This window comes from Vitis vinifera, chromosome 19 (assembly GCF_030704535.1).
Source record: "Vitis vinifera cultivar Pinot Noir 40024 chromosome 19, ASM3070453v1".
Taxonomy (NCBI): Eukaryota; Viridiplantae; Streptophyta; class Magnoliopsida; order Vitales; family Vitaceae; genus Vitis; species Vitis vinifera.
In genome coordinates this window covers 6,823,880-6,842,987 of record NC_081823.1, presented here as the reverse complement: position 1 = coordinate 6,842,987, position 19,108 = coordinate 6,823,880, and the positions used below count along the sequence as shown (strand labels likewise).

The window sequence follows — 19,108 nt, the reverse complement described above, 5'->3', positions numbered from 1 at the left end:
CCTTCTTTGGTTTTTTTTTTAGTTCCTCCATTTTTTCTATGAAGGATTTGTTAAAGGGTTCTCATGGAGTTTGGTGAGCAAAAATAAAAAGAAAGTTTGGAGGACAATCCCTCTTTGATTGATTGTTTTGGATTCTTTGGTAATTATAATGGACTTGCCAATATATTCAAGATCGCTTTTTATACTTGTTAGATTTTATTAATTAGTTGAGTTTTAGTTTATAAAAGAGATTTTTTTAATGCATATTTGAGGTAGTTCCTTTTGTTATTTTGATATCCTTTATATATGTTCGGTGTACTTGGGATGCCCCCACTTTTTGATGTGCAATATTTTATTAATTCTTGTTCGCCCATCAAAGGTGTCAAATGGCCTACAAAGGCTTTCTTAGTTCATTACAAAGGTCTCTTGCTTTTAATGTTTTATGTTTTAATTTATTTAGTGAATTGAGGACACGAGATAACTGTTTCTCTAGCTCACATGAAGTGGCTACTTTTGGAAGGGAATCTCCTACTTTACTTAGCCCTATGGTGTTGCAAGTTATGCTATCCAAGGTAAAGTAGTTAAATGTTGTCATTTGCTAATGATTTTAGAAATCAATTTTAATCTCAAAAGCATTTTTGAAAAAAAAAAATTAAGTATTTAATAAATTTTAAGAAACACTTTAAATTTTTTTTAAATCATTATATAGATGATTCTTCTCAAAACACTTTTTTTTTTATTTTAAAAAAACATTTTCACTAAAAACATTTTGAATATAGACATTGTCAAATATATTCTTAATTAAAGTCTAATTTATCCTGATCAAATGCTTTAGAAATGTTAGATTTCACTCCAGACCTAATTGCATCAATAATGATAGTCCTTACACTATCCTCCTTTTACCTAAAATCAAATGGTTCATTCCTAGGTTGCTCTTGATATATATATATATATATATATATATATATATATATATATATATTTAGTAGCAAGCTTTTCTAAGGCTTGCTTTTTTTTTTTTTAAAAAAAAAAAATTTAAGCCATGTGGAGTGAATCTCTTGTATGGGCTCCGTTCTCTCCATTAGCTATATCTAGTTTGATATAATTGCTGGTTTTTGTTATGTAGTGGGATTTTCATATCTTGTCTATAAAATTCAATGTTGTTCAACTATAACAATGATAATAATAATAATAATAAACTTATAAATAATAATAATAATAATATGATAAAATAAAGGAAAATATAAAAAAAAAAATGGTATTTTTATGTTTTTTTACTCATTATGAATTTTTCCATTGATTTTTAAAGTTTTATATCTTTCATACCTCCACATTGTAAAACATAATTCTCTCTTAAGGAGAGAAAAATAAATAAATAAATATTATCGATCAACCAAGATATCGTCACTAAATCTTTTATTGACAAATTTTAAACTATTAACAATAATTTTATTCACGGTTAAAAGCCTAAGTTTTTGTAGTGATTGATTTTAAGTCATTTTTCGAGCTCTTTAGTGTTTAAAAGTACTTTCAACCAATTGTAATCTTAAGAAGCATAGTTGATGAGTTTGCAAAGCTAAATTTTATCATACACATTTTTATCAAATTTTATTTTTTAAAAAGCATTATTAAAAAAAAATAATTGATCAAAATAGATGAAATAATTTTCAAATTTGTGAATCTAATTTTTCTCATGTTTTTACTTTAAAAATAACATATTTTGGATATAAATATACTTTATCATTCCAAATATTTACATATAGATTTTTTTTTTAAAAAAAAAAAATATTTTGAATGCATTTTTATCAAAATGAAACCAAAAAAGATAAAGGATTAAATATCAAAATTTGAGTTTTTAATAATCCTTTTAATATTAAAGCCTGAGTGGCCTTTTAATCTTGAAAACGAAGGGTCTTTTCATTTATGTTACATTGTTTCCTCCTTTATTTCCACCAAATGGGATGCTTCCCTTTATCTTATAATGTTTCCTCCTTTATCCCCACCAAATGGTTGGTAACAAATCAATTTCTCAAATATGTTGGCGTATTAGTGGACTTTGAGGACCATGCTGTGTAATTCTTCTTTTTGTAAATTTCATACTGTTTAGTAAGGAGAAGAAAAGAGAGTCAACCGTACATCATCTCAATGTTCCTCTAGCGTGTGGACCTACATTATCTTGCCCACCGTACAAAATTAAGTTCAGCTACAGTATGATTCTAATTCAATAATATGTGTATAGTATAATGATCATGGCACGTGCTTGACTGGGAAAGCATATCATCTACACAGAAACTGATACTCTTCCGCTAATCATAGGGAACAATATTAATTATCACGTTTTTGTTGAAACATAATATTTGGTTAAAAAATTCTTTGCTATGAGTTGGATACAAACTGATCTACAGAGAACCCATTTATGAATTCTGATCAGTATTTTTTGTTAATTAATATACTGACAGTATACAAAAATTAATAAGACTATAACCTAGGTACAGAAGAATCAAAATCAGAAGAGCTTGCTTGCAAATTCATTGGAAGGGGAAGGAGGATGAGTGGTGGCTAGGTTTTGAAGCCCAGGAAGGCTCCTTCCAAGCTGAAGAGCCACTTTCACTTCAAATAATTCTCCATTTTCCCTTTCCCCTACTTCTTTCTCCTTCAAAGTTGATTCTATGGTCTCTTCCATGAGTTGAAAGTACCCGGCAGTGCTTCTATACATCTCAAACACCATACCCACCTGCCCACCATGCTCCAGTGTGTTTACCACTGTGGCCAGAGCTCCAAACACCACACCCAACACCACAGCCCACGACCCATTCCAAGGTGAGGATCCCACCATCGCCGATCCCATGGCGGCGATGCCAGTGAAAAGAGGGCCACATATGGCTAGAATTTTGTTTACTTTCAATACTAGTTTGCTTAGCCTCACATACTCTGCAGCATCCTTCCTCTTCAGCACCCCAACAACCTCCCTCATCTCCTCCTCAAGCTTCTCACTCCACCCATTTCTCTCCACCCCCCCACTCACCTTCTCATGTTGAGACCCCACTTCTCTTGGCCACCACACTGCAGGCTCCACAGTCTTTGGGAACTTCTCGAGCATCGTCCCTAGCAAGGGAAGGGGATAGGCCTTGTCCAGCGCCAACACCTTCTCCATTGCAGCGTTCACATCATTCAAACTGGGGCTTCCAACTGCAACAACAGTCTTGATTTGCTGGTGAAGGTTCTTAAACAGTCTAGCTGCATTCCTTTGCTCTTCTGCAAGCTGAGATGGCTGAATATTGTTCATCACCATCAAAATTCCAGTAGCCGCTGTGTAGAGTAGGGTGGAAGAGAGCTTCAAGGCCAAAAGTGTTGCACCCCCACCACTCAGAAATGCAAGTCCAGCCATTGTTGCAGCTGTGACTGTCATCCCATTTACAGAGTTGAGGAGAAGACGGTTCCAATTATCGCGCTGCACGCCAATATTTTTGTGCATTTCTGATCTGTCCGCAACAGCTTCCATTATAGCGTAAAGCTCCTCAACCACCTTTGAGTTACAGTTTGCTTCATCATTTCTCATATTAGTCCTAATAAGAGGCTTCATTTCTCCAGAATTTATGGTTTGGAAGCCATTTTTCCTGCTCGGTTCATGAACCAAGTTTCCAGAAGGAAGTTTCAAAACTGAAAGATGGCTTGCCCGGGATTTTGAGGCAGCTGCTCTGATGTCTCTGGGAATATCTGAAGCAGAGGAAGAAGAAAAAGAAGAAAAAAGAAGAGATGATGACTGAATGGTTGCCATAATCACTGGCTGTGTGATGTTGCCTCGGTGGTACTGGTTATGGTGCTGTGAGTACAGGATTTCGAGGCGTTGAAGGACTAATTATGGGTTGAAGAGTAGAGAGACAGGTGATGGAGATACATATATATAAGGTAAATTCAACTATGAAATGAAGAGCGTGTAACCATTTTCCTACGCTTTGAATGAAGTTCATGGCTTTGACTGAATTATTGTCCTTTCCATGATCATCATCCTGCTTTGATGTCATGAATTTGACTTGGAATCAGTAAACCACCAATAAGGAAACTAAATGACTTATAAATTGAAAGGATTAGCGTGTTGGAACGCATTCTTCTCAACAAGAGAAGGGGGTTTTCTGGGAGACATAGTTACCTCAAGGACTAAGGAGTAGGTAACGACTGACGCACCTGATGGCCAATGAAAACACAAGACCTGACCTACTGTTTATGTAAACAATGTATATGCAATATTCAAAAGTTTTTTTCTATTGTCTTTTTCTGTATGCGTGAATAGGGGTGCAATTTGAGTGGGTCAAACCAACCCAACCCGGTTTTAACTTCATCCCAAGAAGAGTGGAGGCAAGACTATTAATTTCCATCTTGTTTTTTCTTTGTATATGGTCAATATGGACTCAGCCTCTGGAAAAACAATGTCACAATGCCTGATTGTTTTATTTCATTTAACCTTTTTATTTATATATATTTCGAACTCTTTGTTAGGGAATTGGGTTCCTTAGATCTCGTCAGGAATCTAGGATACTCCCTTTGGTTTGAAGCTGATCTCCACGGCTCAAAGTCAATTTGAAAAGTTAATTTGGATAAAAGTGATCAATTTACTCTTGTGGGAGAGGTCCCTAATGTTAAGGGGTTTGGCTCTGTGTTAGGTTGTAAAATGGGGAAGGTTCCAATTGCTTATTTAGGCTTATCTTTCGGTACTCAATTTGACATGGTAGGGGAGAGGTTTCATAAAAGGTTAGCCCCTTTTTAAAAGATAATATCACTCAAAGGATGGTAGCTAGGTTTACTTTGTTTAATAGTACTCTACACTACTTACCCATTTATTTTATATCCCTTCTTATCATTTCTAAAGTGGTAGCTTTAAGATTGGAAAAATTCAATGAGACTTCTTGTGGGGAGAGGAACTCTTGACAAAAAAACCTCATCTACTCAATTGGTATTCTAGTTGTAAAGAGAAGAAATTGGGAGTGTCAAAATTAGGATTTTTTCCTCACTTAATGAAGCCTTACTTGGAAAAATGGTGTTGGAGATTTACTTTGGAGAAAGAGTTACTTAGGAGAGGGATTATAGTAGGAAAGTTCAGGGAGGAACCTGGAGGATGGTCCTCTCTTACTGGAAAAGGGGGGCATGGTGTCAACTTGTGGAAGGTAATAAGAAGAGGTTGAGAAGCCTTTAAGGCTAGAACGATATTTTTTGTTGGTAGTGAAGAAGAATAAAATATTGGCATAATGTTTGGTGGGGGTGGGGATGCTCTTTCAACTAAAAATTAGGTGGCAAATTCTTGAAAGGTCATAAGTGGGTAGGTTGTTTGGAGCCCAGGTTTCATAAGACAATTTTAATATTGGGAGTTATATAGCATTGAAAAGTTACTTAGAAGGCTTCAAATGCTTGGAAAGTGCAGTGAGGATGAAATTAAGCTGATTTGAAAGGCTAGCAAGAGTGGAAACTTCTTGGTGAAATCATTATATTCCTCCTTAAAGTTTTGCTAGAGGAGTGTTTTTTTCCTTGAAAGTATTGTAGGACTCCTGGGTACCTTTAAAAGCAGGTTTTACATGGAAGGTTGTATGAGAAAGGTTCTTAACCCTAGATTAGTACAAGAAAAGAAAATGGTTGTGGGCTAATCATTGTTAATTGCTATTTATATATGAGTTCAAAAGAGTTAGTTAAACCACATATAGTAATTCATTGTGGAAAGACAAGGAATCTTTAACATTTTTTGTTTTCTCTGTCCTTGCTTGGGTCTTCTATTTTTCTATGAAAGATTTGTTAAAAGGGATGACACGAGTTTTATAAGAAAAAAATAGAAGGAAATTTTGGAGGACAACCTCTCTACTTGTTTTAAGATTCTTTGGCAAGAAAAAGAACTAAAGGTACGAAAACCCTTCTAAGGAAGGTAAAAGACCACGAAGAAAATTTCTTCCACTTCAATAAAAATGTGGATACGTATAAATCCTCACTAGTTTCTTGATCTTTCTAACTAGTGAAAACATATATCAATGCTTGAGGTGGGAATCCATCATCCCATAAAACAATGAACAAGAAGAAAATCATACCATAAGAGCTTTCTCAAAAGATTGATGAAAGAATTTGTACCTTCACTTTTAAGCGCTAGAATAATGCCCAAAAAATAACCTTATTTTCTTCTTCTTTCTCTCTATCACTTTTCACTAACATCCCAGAGTGCTAATGTTATTTATATTTGAGCTTAGAGAATACCCAAATAAAAATAACCCAACACATAAGCCTATGAAACTTTTCATGGGTTGGATAAACTTAGCCCAACAACTTTCCCCTCTAGCATATGAGGAAGAAATGTCAATCTATAACTCCATCACATAGAGTTCAAACACGCTATGTCAATGCACAAGTGAAACATCGATCTACTTAGGAACAACCTTTGTCAACATGTCTGAGGCATTCTTGTTTGTGTGAATCTTCTTCAACTTACAAACCGTGACTTCTCATAAATGAGCTAAACTTTTTAGATGACTATCTTGGAGCTTATTTCAACCCTTAAAGTATTTTCTTCAATTTGGATACCAAGTGTTCTTTCCCTTTTACTCTGAAACCCTTTAGTTTCTCCATGTGGATTTCTTCATCGAAATTACCATGAAGAAAAAGTTGTTTTCACATATATCTGTTCAAGCTCAAGGTCTATCTTATCTTGCATAGCTCTCAACTCATTGCTACTATCCGCATGAGACTTAGCTTCTTGAAAACTCTGTGGTTCCCTCTCATAAGTAACTAACATATACTCAAATGAGGGATATTTGGTAGAAGAATAATGCTCTCTAGTAAACCTCGTAGCCTAAGGTACCAAAACCTCTCGATGAAGTGACTACTCCTCCTGCTCTTCTTAGTCAACTGGCTCCTATTCAAAAGTGGTACTTATACCACTATCTCTTAGTAACTCATCAATTTCCTCCTGTTCATTTTTTAGTTACTTTAATATAAGAGAGGAATAAGTGTCAACTCAATGAAGTTATCACTTGTACAAATTAGAGTACTACTTAGCTTTGTCAAAATCTCCTAAGGTTTGATCCTCTTAGAAACCACTTTTCTACTTTTCACCAATTTCTTCTTGGTTGAATTCCACAACCTAAATCCAAACTCTTCATGACCATACCCAACAAAGACATATGAGACCGCCTTATCATCAAGTTTGATCTATATTCCTTGGGACCACGCACAAAAGTTTTATACTTGAAAATCTTCAAGTGGGAATAGTAAACAATTTTTCTTGTCCACTCTTTCTCTAAAACCTTAAAGTTCAATAAACCTAATGGGGATCTATTTACCAAGTAGCAGGTGGTATGAGCAATTTCACCTTAAAACGCTATAAACAACTTTGCGATCTTCAAAATACACTTAACCCTCTTAATGATGGTGTCATTCATCTTTTCAATCACACCATTATCCCAGTAGAGTGTTAAGGATTGTTTTCTCATGCCTTATACCATACTTAATGCAGTAAATTTCAAACTCCCTTAATGTGTACTCACCTCCATTATCATATTTAAGACACTTTAACTTATTTCCAATTTCTCTCTTAACTATAGCATGAACATGTAGAAAATACTAAAAGACTTGATCCTTTCACCCGAGCAAATAAATTTATATCTTCCTAGTAACATCTTCAATAAAAGTAACAAAGTATATGTTTCGTCTAAGAGTTTTCACATCAATTGGGTCATAAACTGATAACATGATTAGATTAGTACCTGCGAGGATTGAGAGTGGTCGGAGCTGGAGCCTCTTTTTAGGGATTCTTGGTCTGGAGGCTGAGGCTTTTTAGGGATTCTCGGGAGAGAGAAAAGGCCTTCTTTGACGCCCCCAGCCCGAGTGTGAGAGGCAGTTAAAATAGGGCATTTTAGGAATTTGTCTTTATATATAAATAATTAATAATTATCCATTTATATTTTGATTAAATCACTACCATTAGTAATTATCCATTTATATTTTGTTTAAATCATTACCAATAGTAATTATCCATTTATATTTTGATTAAATCTTTACCATTGAACTTTCGAATTTTATTACTGATATTTTATGAATTAAAAATAATTTGATAAGATAAATTATTAATAATTTTAATTATTTAAATACATTAATGTTAATAGAAAAAGTTGTTATCACATATTTTTAATAAAATTTTAGAAATTAAATATCAAATAAAATATTTTATATAAATTAATTTTATTTTTCATTTAAAATATAATAAAATTCTAGACTTTTGAGTGTTAGAAATAATAATGCAACATGGATTTGAACCTAAATCTCAAATAAAATATTTTATATAAATTAATTTTATTTTTCATTTAAAATGTAATAAAATTTTAAACTTTTGAACCTTTTAGTGTTAGAAATAATAATGCAACATGGATTCGAACCTAAATCTCAAATAAAGTACCTTGATATGATGTAAAATACCATTTATTAGTGTTATATTGTTTATTTGAAATTATGAATGTTGACTTGTGTATAAAATAATAATAAAAATTTGAGGGACAATAAAAGACATTTTGTTTTTATAATTGTGTGTTTCTAATTAAAATTTCATTTGTTCAAATATTTAATTAAAGTATGAGTATATGTTACTCATTAAAATTAAATTAAATTCTTTTAGTCAGGTGCAAAATGGTACGATTGAAGAGAACTAGGAAAGTACTAAGGGGTAGTGGACCTTGGCCGCGTTTGGATACAATCTTGAACTACAAGAGGGACCCTAGCCATTCTACAAATGAACATGTGGATCATGTGACTAATATGTTCAAACGTTTCGAAGAGGAATATATCTTAGAGTCAAACCGTAAAATGCATATTCTACAAATGTCATTAACAGAACCTGAGAAAAAAGTTCTTGAAAATATATGGGAATCCATTCAAGAAGGGCCTGATGGTTTCACAAATAGGTCTTTTGATGACCTAGTAGCTATTTTCAAGGAACACTGGGAAACATGCTTCGTGAAGAATGCCATCAGACGAACAACAGTGCTTTCTATTTCTCCTAACTTGCGAAATGCAAGATTTTCAAATTCTAGTAGGCATAAAAATCTTAGAGGGTTATGGTTATTGAAAACAACTTCTAGAGTTATAGAAGACACTGTGTATAATCCTAACATTGTTTCTTTTAGTTTCAAGGGAGAAGATTAGTTTTCCTTCTATTTATTACATTTTTTTTTATGTTTTGTACATAACATGTAAATAATTTGATATGCCAGACATGACATGTATATTTATCTTGTTGATGTGGCATCTTTCACAAAAAAATTATTTAGCTCGCATAACGTTGTTAAGTTGTATGCAAGATGATCTTATGATTGAGTATGAGGTATATCAAACTTCTCATGAAATGTGGGAAGCGTTAAAAGAAAAGTATGGTGGACTTTCAGCTACGAAGCTTAGAGGACTTGTAATAAAATTTGGAAATTACAAAATGCGACTAAACCATACAATGAAACAAGATCCTAAGGAGATGAAAAGAATGATAAAAGAGCTTAAAACATTTGGACATTATTATATTTAAAAAAATTATAAATTAATTGATATAATTTTAAAAAATGCCTTTTTGCTATGCTATGTAAAAAAGATAAGATAAAATAAAAAAAAAGATTTAAAGTAAATAAATTATTTTTATTTGATAATTTAAATTTATTTTAATTAGTTTAACTCATCGATCTAATGATTAAATAATGATTAATATTTTTAGAAAAAACTCCATTTTGTTACAAATATTTTCAAACTCATTGTTGTCAAATTCAAAACTTAATTCTTATCGGTATGCTCACTATGTTGCAGGCTACACAATTGCTTAATATAAGAGGAGTTTATCTTATTTTGAGCAGTCTTACTGTATCTTGACTTAGAAAGCCAAATATGTAAGATTTTATATTTGTCACTTAATTATTTGAATATAGTACATAGTTTTAATTAGTTGTAAATTACATTCATAATGTTGTGTTTTAAACAGGAGTAAACAATCATTTGAAGAGAATGATCCCCCTTCAAACCCAAAACTTCCTATGGGTTCATGGCTTTATTATTTGTAAGAATATATATACATATATAGTTAATTCATTTTGGATATTTATTCATATGTTGAAAATATAATCATTTTTATGTGATGTTTTTTGCAGTCAAGAACAAGTACTCGCAAGAAAAAAAAGATGACAAGGAATTGATAATAAATAATGATGTAAGAAAAGAAATGAATATTTGCATATTATGTTTTTTAGTCAACTTTTATACTCTATATGATAACTAACTAATTTAATATTACAGTTGCGAAAAGAGATTGGGAAAAAGTGGTAATCCCTTTCAAGTGGAGAAAAAAAAGAGTTCTTAGAGAAGTCTAAAAAATGCCCTCATGAATATATAAAACAAAAGGGTCGAAACTCAAAAAATGCATCAAAGGTAAGAAATTCGAAATTTATGTTTTTAAATTATGATAATATTTTCTTTCAATTTAAAATATATCTGCTTATGTATATTTATGACTTCCAGTCATATCTTCACACGCGTTGTTCGCCTGATCGGGTGTATAAACTACTTCAACACTTGCAACCTAATCAAAAGGTCGTCATACGAGAAATAGGGTTTGGAGGTATTTTAGGATTGCGATGTACTAAACTTGATCATAGTTTATGTCATTGGTTGGTAGAGAATTTTGACACTCTTTCATGCACATTAAGTGTGCATAACACTTCCATTAAATTATCCCCAATGGATGTTGAGTTAATTTTGGGCTTGAAGGCTAAGGGAGTGGAGGTAGATATAGAGAGATGCACAAGTAAACGGAATGATTTATAGAACATGTATTGTGATGGGAAGAGAAAATTGCCATTGTTGATGTTAGAAAACCAAATACGGCAAGAAAAGAAATGTGGGGATGAATTTAAAATTCGTTTTGTATTATTTGTTTTGGGTGCCTTGTTATGTCCAACGATGAAAGTTAGTGTCAAGCCTTCCTTCCTCCATCTCCTTCAAGACACCGCATCAATAAAGAAGATAAATTGGGCTCAAATAGTATTCTTCTTCCTTGTACGAGGCATAAACGACTTTAAATCCAAGAAACGAAGCAGTAGGATTTCTGGATGTTTATTTTTTCTAATGGTAATACACTTTTAACAAAGTTGATATATTATGATATTTTTAACAATAATAGATTTGTGATATATTCAACCCTATAATTATTTTGGAATTTATTTCTTGCAGATTTTCTACCTAGACCACATTTCCACAAAGAAGGGTATGAACTTACGTTTTAATGCATATAGCCCTCGTATAAATGAATGGGGAGATGATGAGGTTTCTAGGATGAAACGTAAAATCAAAACACTTGGAGGTTATGATGATCCAAAGGTAAGATACATTTACTAACTGAAAAACTTATTTGTTTATGTGATGTTGCAATTATAATAAAGTTTATGGATAAATTATAGGTCACGATATGGATTATAAAAATTGGGCAAAGTGTGGATATAGAGCAAAATAATGGTGCGGAAAATGAAAATGATGAAAAAATGAAGGTGGTTGAGAAAGATGAGAGAACAAGTGATCATAAAGATAATGATATGAGAAATGTAGAAGATGGTGATAAACAAGATGCAAAAGTTCATGAACAACAAGAAGAAGGGCATAAGGTACTTTTTCATACTATATTTATAAACATTAGTTTATTCATCTCAAACTTTTTTTTTCATGATATTGGAAATTTTTATTTGTTACTAGGTTGAAGAAAAAAGTTTGATGGGTATGGAGGAAGCTTTTGAGAAGTTGAAAAAATTTGTGCTACAAACAAATGTTTCTAATATGGATGAAAGTTGTAAAGAATCAACTTTTAGAGAATTTGAAGAAAAATATATGGAATTGAAACGTTTGTTTTTTCCTATGAGCAATGTTGTTGTAGAAGAGAGATTGAGTGAGAATAACTCATGTGGTGACATGGAGTTACATGTTTCTCCCATTGTCAACAATCAATGTCACGATGAAAAGGTATTTGCATATTATGAAGACCTAGTTTTTTACAAAGTTCTATATATACTAATGTTCAAATACATGATAGGTTAATGTTGATGTTTCATATGTTGAAAAACAAGAAGAACAACTAAGTTCATTGGTGGTGCTCCCACGTCAATTGAAGAAAACACGATCAACAATGGAACGCAAGCCTAGTAAATTCAAGGTGTCACCCTACATTCATCAATCCAATAAGATGCCAAAGCCTAAGAGATTCCCAAGCATAGTTGTTGGATCACAAAAGGTATTAGAGGTAATATGTTACTTCATTGATGTAGTATTTTATAAATACTTAATAATATAGTGAAAGATAACTAATGTTTGTTAGAGATGTTTTCAATATAGATAATCCCCATGTCCATTTTGCCGAACGTGGAGGATTCACATTCCTTGAGTACACTTGAGTCTCTAGTTGTTGCTTATGTGTTTGATGTTTCATTGGACAAAAGGTGTGTAAGCCAATTATTTTGACTATACTTTATGTATGTCATGTTTTAAAAGTTATACTTATTAAATATCTTATATTTTGCAGTAAACTTCTTGTTAATTTTCAATATGAGCATGCAAGTCGAGCAGACTTCTTAACTTTAGGGCCTAGACAAGAATTACTCGATGTGGTGAGTAATACAAGGATAAACCCAATTCTTATTAATTCTATTACATAATTAACATTGTTAACTTTTTTGTGTTTCATTTTTAGATCATAAATGTATTTGCATGCAAACTTAATAGTTTTGAGAACAAATTCAAAGGAATACGGCCTATCAGATGCTACTTACCCACCACATTTGCGGTATGTTCATCCATTATATTTCTTATTAAAGAAAAAAAATAAACCTAATAAATATTGTGATATATATATATGTTTTTTTTTTTTTTTTTTGCATAGCAAATAATCTTACATGGTGGTAGAAAATTGGCAACTGCTACCAAGATGTTCACACATATTATCAAACACATGGATGAAATGAATGATTGCAATAAGGTACATATTTGAAGTTGGATTCATAGCATAGTTGTAAATAATTATCAATGCTAAAATGTGTGTTTTGTTTAGATATACATCCCGATGCACGATACATGTCCGGATCATTGGTATTTGTGTGTTATAAATCTTCATCAACATAATATTAATATATTGGATTCATTACCATCAATAGAAAGGGATGACATGCGAACATCATCTATGAGAACTGTGGTATGTCTTATATTTTAATGAATTTTATTACTTTTTAATGTTAGTTGTTAAATAGCATGTTTTATTTTGCTAAAAGATATAACGATATGAATATTAGGTTGAAGAGTGTGCACATTTTTTTAATCTCAATGGGCATCTAAAGAATTTAGCAAGTGTTCCCATTGAAAGACCTACATGGGTAGATGTGCAAGCCAATGGGTAAGCAAGCATAATTGTTTCTTCAAATATAATGTGTTCAAGATAATATTTCTATGTACTAACTAGATAAATGTTTACTCATTTTATTTGTTAGGTGGGATTGTGGAGTCCATGTCATTAATCATATGCGAAGATTCAATTTCATGGACTCAAGTTCAACCCCTTCCCATTGGGACTCTACAGCTATAAGACACAAATTGGCAATCAAATTACTTCTTGATGATGAAAATAGTGAGAAATCTATAATATTAGATAAAGTTCAGAATCATGCAAAAATAAAGAGAAGAAGAGTATAGAATACAATCAAGAGTTGATTTTTTTTTTTTTGTACATAATTTTTTGCATTGTAGTACAACTCATTGGTTATGATATGTAGAACTTGCTCCCGAAATTCCGGATGTAAAGTGGTTCATGGTGACCTACATTGAAAATATTTACAGTTATACATAATATTTTGAAAGAAAATCCATATGATTAAATACTAAATGTTAAGGAACTTCTGTCAATATATAGATATATGATATGTGGTGTAAATAATTTATTCTATGACTCTTACTTGGTTTGTGAAGTAATTTGGTGGATGTAACCCGAGCCATGAATCATTTAAGCTTGTTTCTGGACCATTCTGAAATGTGCCAAGTGTTGTCTGTAATATGATTTAATTTTTCAATTACTCTAATAAGTAATATTTTTCACATCATAATAAAAATTACTTAAAAAATGTTAAACTTACATTTTGAGAAAATTCATTTGTCCCGTGTCTTGATCCACCTTCCATGTTGTGATTTAGTAATGAAGGCATGTCCCCCTGTATTAATATAAAGAATTCAATTTTTTATTTCAACCAATTTAACCAAATAAAAATAACACTAAAGTGAATAATTAATGAATTTAGTGAATGTGTGTTTGAACATACCATATCTTTAATTGAATCTTCAATGTTGATAAATGCATTGTGAGTGTTGACGAACTCTGGGCATTTTCGAACAGTGTGTCCTACTTTCTTACATTTCCCACAATGCCTTGGTTTCTTGAATTTGTCTTTTAAGTTACCCGGATTACCTTTCGTCTTCACAATGATAGGATCTCGAACATGGTGTTTTGTAGCTTTCAAATCTTCTCGCTCACTTTCTTCCACTGAATTTTTACAAAGTTCTTCCATTTGACAAGTGAGTCTTTGTATTTCACATCTAGCCTCTTTAAAAGCTTTTTCCGATTGAGATGCGAAATAAGACATCCGTGAGCACATAGAGTTGAGTGCACCATATCGTATGATGTTAGTCGCATCACCTTGACTTTCATTGTCATGATGAACTTGGACCGTTTCCTTTGCTAACTTAGACCACCTTTTCATAATACAAGTCTCAGGTATTTCTTCAAGGTGTTCTATCTTCATTACAACAATCATGTGGGGACATGGAAAACCAACTGACTCAAACATCATACAAGTACATTTCATAGACCGATCACTATTACCATAACATACTTTCCAAATCTTGTCAGGGCTTCTAAACTTGGTCAATGTATGGACACGATAACCTCCATGATTTTCTGTACTGACAGGGAAAAACAATTTTGCATTCTTCATCTCATCCCTAAATTTTAGAAAAGATTGCCTTGTGAAAACAGTCCCTGCATATTTCTCAAGTGCATAGAGTTTGGTTGTTAGAACAGCTGAAGAATGGTGTGTCTCAAACTCTGCCTTTGCCTCATTATGACGAATACGTGAGAGTGCTCTATCAAAATGCTTGACAAACTCAAACAGCTTCAAACGAGTTTTAAGGAAACGATTCAAGTATGCATTCATGCTCTCACACCTTTGTGTGCTTTTCATACCAGCAAAGAAATGCCTCCTTAAATAAGCCTCTGCCCATCTAGAACGCTTAGCATATACATCAGTCACCCACTTATGTCCATGAAGATTAAACATTTCCAACATGTCATTCCATGCAAATTCAAATTCTTCAACGGTGCCTTCCATGAACATGCACTTAGAAAAATGATTAGTAAAATCTTTGACATGGACATTAGTGAATGCATTGCGTTGAATATGCCAAGCACATAATCGATGACAAGAGTCTGGAAATATCCTCTTGATGGCTTTACGCATTGCTTTATCGCCATCAGTAATAACAGAAAGAGGCTTCTTATTATTCATTGCGTCCAAAAAAGTCTCCAAGACCTCAGTATAAGTGCTAACACTCTCATCTACCAATAATGCACATCCAAACACTATAGTTTGATGGTGATGGTTAATGCCAACTAGTATGACCAACGGTTTTTTATAAGCATTAGTCCGATAAGTTGTATCAAATGCTCACACATCTCCAAAACAACTGTAATCCAATTTACTAGTAGAATCTGCCCAAAACAGGTTTGCTAGATGGTTGTCTTCATCAACATTGTACTTGTAATAAAATGATGGATCCATTTCAGACTTTCCACACAAATAAGCCAAAGCACCCTCTGCATCACCATCTCTTAGATGAACTCTATGATCAGCATCAACATGGTTATATAGATCTTTTTTTGTGAAGCCAACATTGTTATATCCACCTAATTGTTGCACCATGTAATCCATAATTTGGCTAGTTCCCATGCCAACACCTCGCATTGCATTCAATTGAGCTTTATCTGCATTTTTAATGACCCTATGGGATCGAAGGAATTGGACATTTTTTGTTCCACCAAAGGATGATTATGATCAGCCATAAACTTTTTCACAACCCACTTGTTCATTTGTTTGTTAAACCCAATCCGAAATGTTGCCTCACAACCAACTCGAGTTACTGCCTTAGGTTCTCGTTTTCGATTTTCGTTCTCTAAACACACTCTATGTTGATATCCTTCTTTCGAACAAACCCACTTACGAGATACTATATTTTGATTTTTATCTCGTTTCACATCATCCTTTCTAACACTGAATCCGGTAACTTTAGCAAATAAATTATAAAATTCTTCTGCCTCCTCTACTGAGCTAAACTCCATCTTCCATACATCTTCAACAGTTAAATCATTAAAAATCTTGTCCGAAACTAGAATGGCCTCTTCATTAGACTTAGTTTTAATAATGCTATCATATTGGTAATCAAAGTCTTCATTGTTCAAATCAATGATAAATTCCTTTCCTTTGCCTTTGTCCATCGTATCTATGAAGAAATTGAAATATAAAAGATAGAGTAGTTAGAAAATTACATTATCTAGTTCGTACCCTCTTTTAGAAAGTTCGTACCCTCTCTTAGAAAGTTCGTACCCACCCTTAGAAAGTTCGTACTCTCCTTTAGAAAGTTCGTACCCACCCTTAGAAAGTTCGTACCCTCCCTTAGAAAGTTCGTACCCTCCCTTAGAAAGTTCGTACCCTCCCTTAGAAAGTTCGTACATACCCTTACAAAGTTCGTACCCTTCCTTACAAAGTTCGTACACTCCCTTACAAAGTTCGTACCCTCCCTTACAAAGTTCGTACCCTCCCTTACAAAGTTCGTACCCTCCCTTACAAAGTTCGTACCCTCCCTTACAAAGTTCGTAACCTCCCTTAGAAAGTTCGTACCCACCCTTAGAAAGTTTGTACCCTCCCTTAGAAAGTTCGTATCCTCTCTTACAAAATATTGATGATAATTTCTCAGAAAAAAATTAAAAAATCTAGATATTATAAATCATTACATATTTAAATGTCATTTAACATGACATTTCTACCTACAATAGTTATATGTAAATGGAAAAAAAAAAGAAAGCAAATGTTACCTTTTAACACTTGTAATCACTTGATATCCTTCAAGACATATAAAGCTTCATCTTCAAATTTAATCTATGAGCAAAAAAAAAAATTATATAAAAATATTAATAACAATTTGATAACAAAATTTTATAATAAACTCATAATAAATTCTAAAATCGTTATTTAACATCACATTTCTTCCTACAACAATTATATTTGGATAAAAAATATCAAATATTACCTTTGACACTTGTAATCACTTGAAATCCTTCATCTTCTTCATATAATACAAATTTTAAATTTCTCTCTCAAAAAGTTTTGAACTTGATCTTGAAATTTGATTCATCAAAATACATCTTATATATTTTGTAATTTGGTAGTTGAAATTATTTAATTTTCATATTAAATTACTATCCTTTTTTTTTATATATGAATAATGAGAGTATAAGAGTAGTAGGTAAGATTTTCTTTTTTTAGATGGAGTTAGGTAATGCATTAAATAACAAATTATATTTGATATTTAATAATAAATTATAAAAAATTGTAATATTTAGATATATATGAAATGCATGTGATTATTTCTCACCAACAAGTCATCTCTACCAGTTTGATAAGTTTTTATAAATTTTTTAATGATATGTACTTTACACATATCATATTTTTATTAGGATCAAATGTGGGTAGATACCCCGAAATGAAGAGTGGGTACCATAGAACAACCCATAAAAAAAAGTAGCCATCTTTATCGTGCGTAGGTTGAAAAGAAAGGATCCTCGGAATTCCATAATCCCTCCTTTTATCTTACATTGTTTTCCAGGAACAGCAGTCAGATTTTACGGCCACATGGCTGGCCTCCATTTTTAACTTCCTTGTTCTGCTCCATTTGACTTGGCTTTTTCTCTTGTTCGTGCAAAATATCAAAAGCTTCCGTGGAATTTTCCCAAAATTCAACATCTCAATCATCTCGTACGTGGATCATAAAATGCTAGTGTTTTAAATGTGATACTGTGTTGAAATGCCCACGTACCAACCTCTTTGTCCAACTTGGACCATATGCACATTCAGAAACCATCATATGATCAATTTCTAATCCACATATTCTTCTCTCATTCAAAGCCCATCTATACATTCTCCAGTACTGAAAGCTCCATGCGCATTTGATTATGCGCCACGTTGTTCACATCCTTCTGTCACAGGGTCATGGAGGTTGACCTCACTACGTTGGATACTATCAATCCATTTATGTTGGAGAATTTTTTTATGCTTTAAACAAATACAGAATTAATTATAATGCTTTTCATTTATGAAAAGATCACATGGGATATGTCTCAAATCAGCTGCAGCTACCCATCATGCATCTTGAATCTTTTTCAGATATGTGCTGAGCTGATTCCTTTGAAAATGAAGGCTCAACAAATCGTTCTAAGTCAAAAGAAAAGAACTGCTGGTCAAGTTAAAATTTTGAGTTGAGTTGATGTTCAAATATCAATTAAATTATGATAAAGTTTCGACACCGGCCAGAAAATAATCTATGGTCAACAAATCGATTTCTGAAATATATTGGCACATTTGTGAATAGGCATTGGTGGAATTTAGGGGCCATGGTATGTAATTCTTCTACTAGCTCATCACACTTTTTCTTTTTAAATTCTATATTTGATTTGGAGAAGATAAGAGAGTCAACCGTACAGCATCTGGACATTCCTCAATCGTGTGGACCTACACAATCTTGCCGACCACACAAAATTAAGTTCAGACACAATTTGATTGTAATTAAATAATGTGTACAGTATAATAATCATGGCGCTTGCTTGACTAGGAAAACATACCATGTAAGTATGTTTTGTATATCGATGATTTCAGCGCAAAATTCTCGTTGTGTCTTGTAACTTTTACTCCTCAAATCCTCCATTGAACACTTATCTTTTCCAAATTGTATGTACTTGAAGATGATAAGTGCTTTTAAAGTATTGGATAATGATAAA

The 19,108-nt window shown here is 32.6% G+C and overlaps 2 protein-coding genes across 2 annotated transcripts; both read right to left on the bottom strand.

The window, feature by feature from the left end:
* Positions 1-2,485: 2,485 nt before the first annotated feature.
* LOC100252001 (probable F-box protein At4g22030) lies at positions 2,486-3,757 on the bottom strand. The gene has a single exon (XM_002277703.4). It carries the CDS (start codon positions 3,755-3,757, stop codon positions 2,486-2,488), a length of 1,272 nt encoding a protein of 423 aa, XP_002277739.1.
* A 9,828-nt stretch (positions 3,758-13,585) lies between these two features.
* Positions 13,586-15,566, bottom strand: LOC104878224 (protein FAR1-RELATED SEQUENCE 5-like). The gene is made up of 3 exons (XM_059735109.1): positions 14,325-15,566; positions 14,142-14,216; positions 13,586-13,591 (listed from the first exon to the last, which is right to left on the bottom strand). Exons 1-3 carry the CDS (start codon positions 15,564-15,566, stop codon positions 13,586-13,588), a joined length of 1,323 nt encoding a protein of 440 aa, XP_059591092.1.
* Between the last annotated feature and the right edge of the window lie 3,542 nt (positions 15,567-19,108).

Excerpts from the sequence above, each read along its gene's own strand:
- LOC100252001 (XM_002277703.4), bottom strand. The coding sequence starts at position 3,757 with ATGGCAACCATTCAGTCATCATCTCTTCTTTTTTCTTCTTTTTCTTCT.
- LOC104878224 (XM_059735109.1), bottom strand. The coding sequence starts at position 15,566 with ATGAATAATAAGAAGCCTCTTTCTGTTATTACTGATGGCGATAAAGCA. Across the intron at positions 14,217-14,324 it reads AAGATTCAATTAAAGATATG|GGGGACATGCCTTCATTACT; the intron begins GTATGTTCAAAC and ends ATATTAATACAG.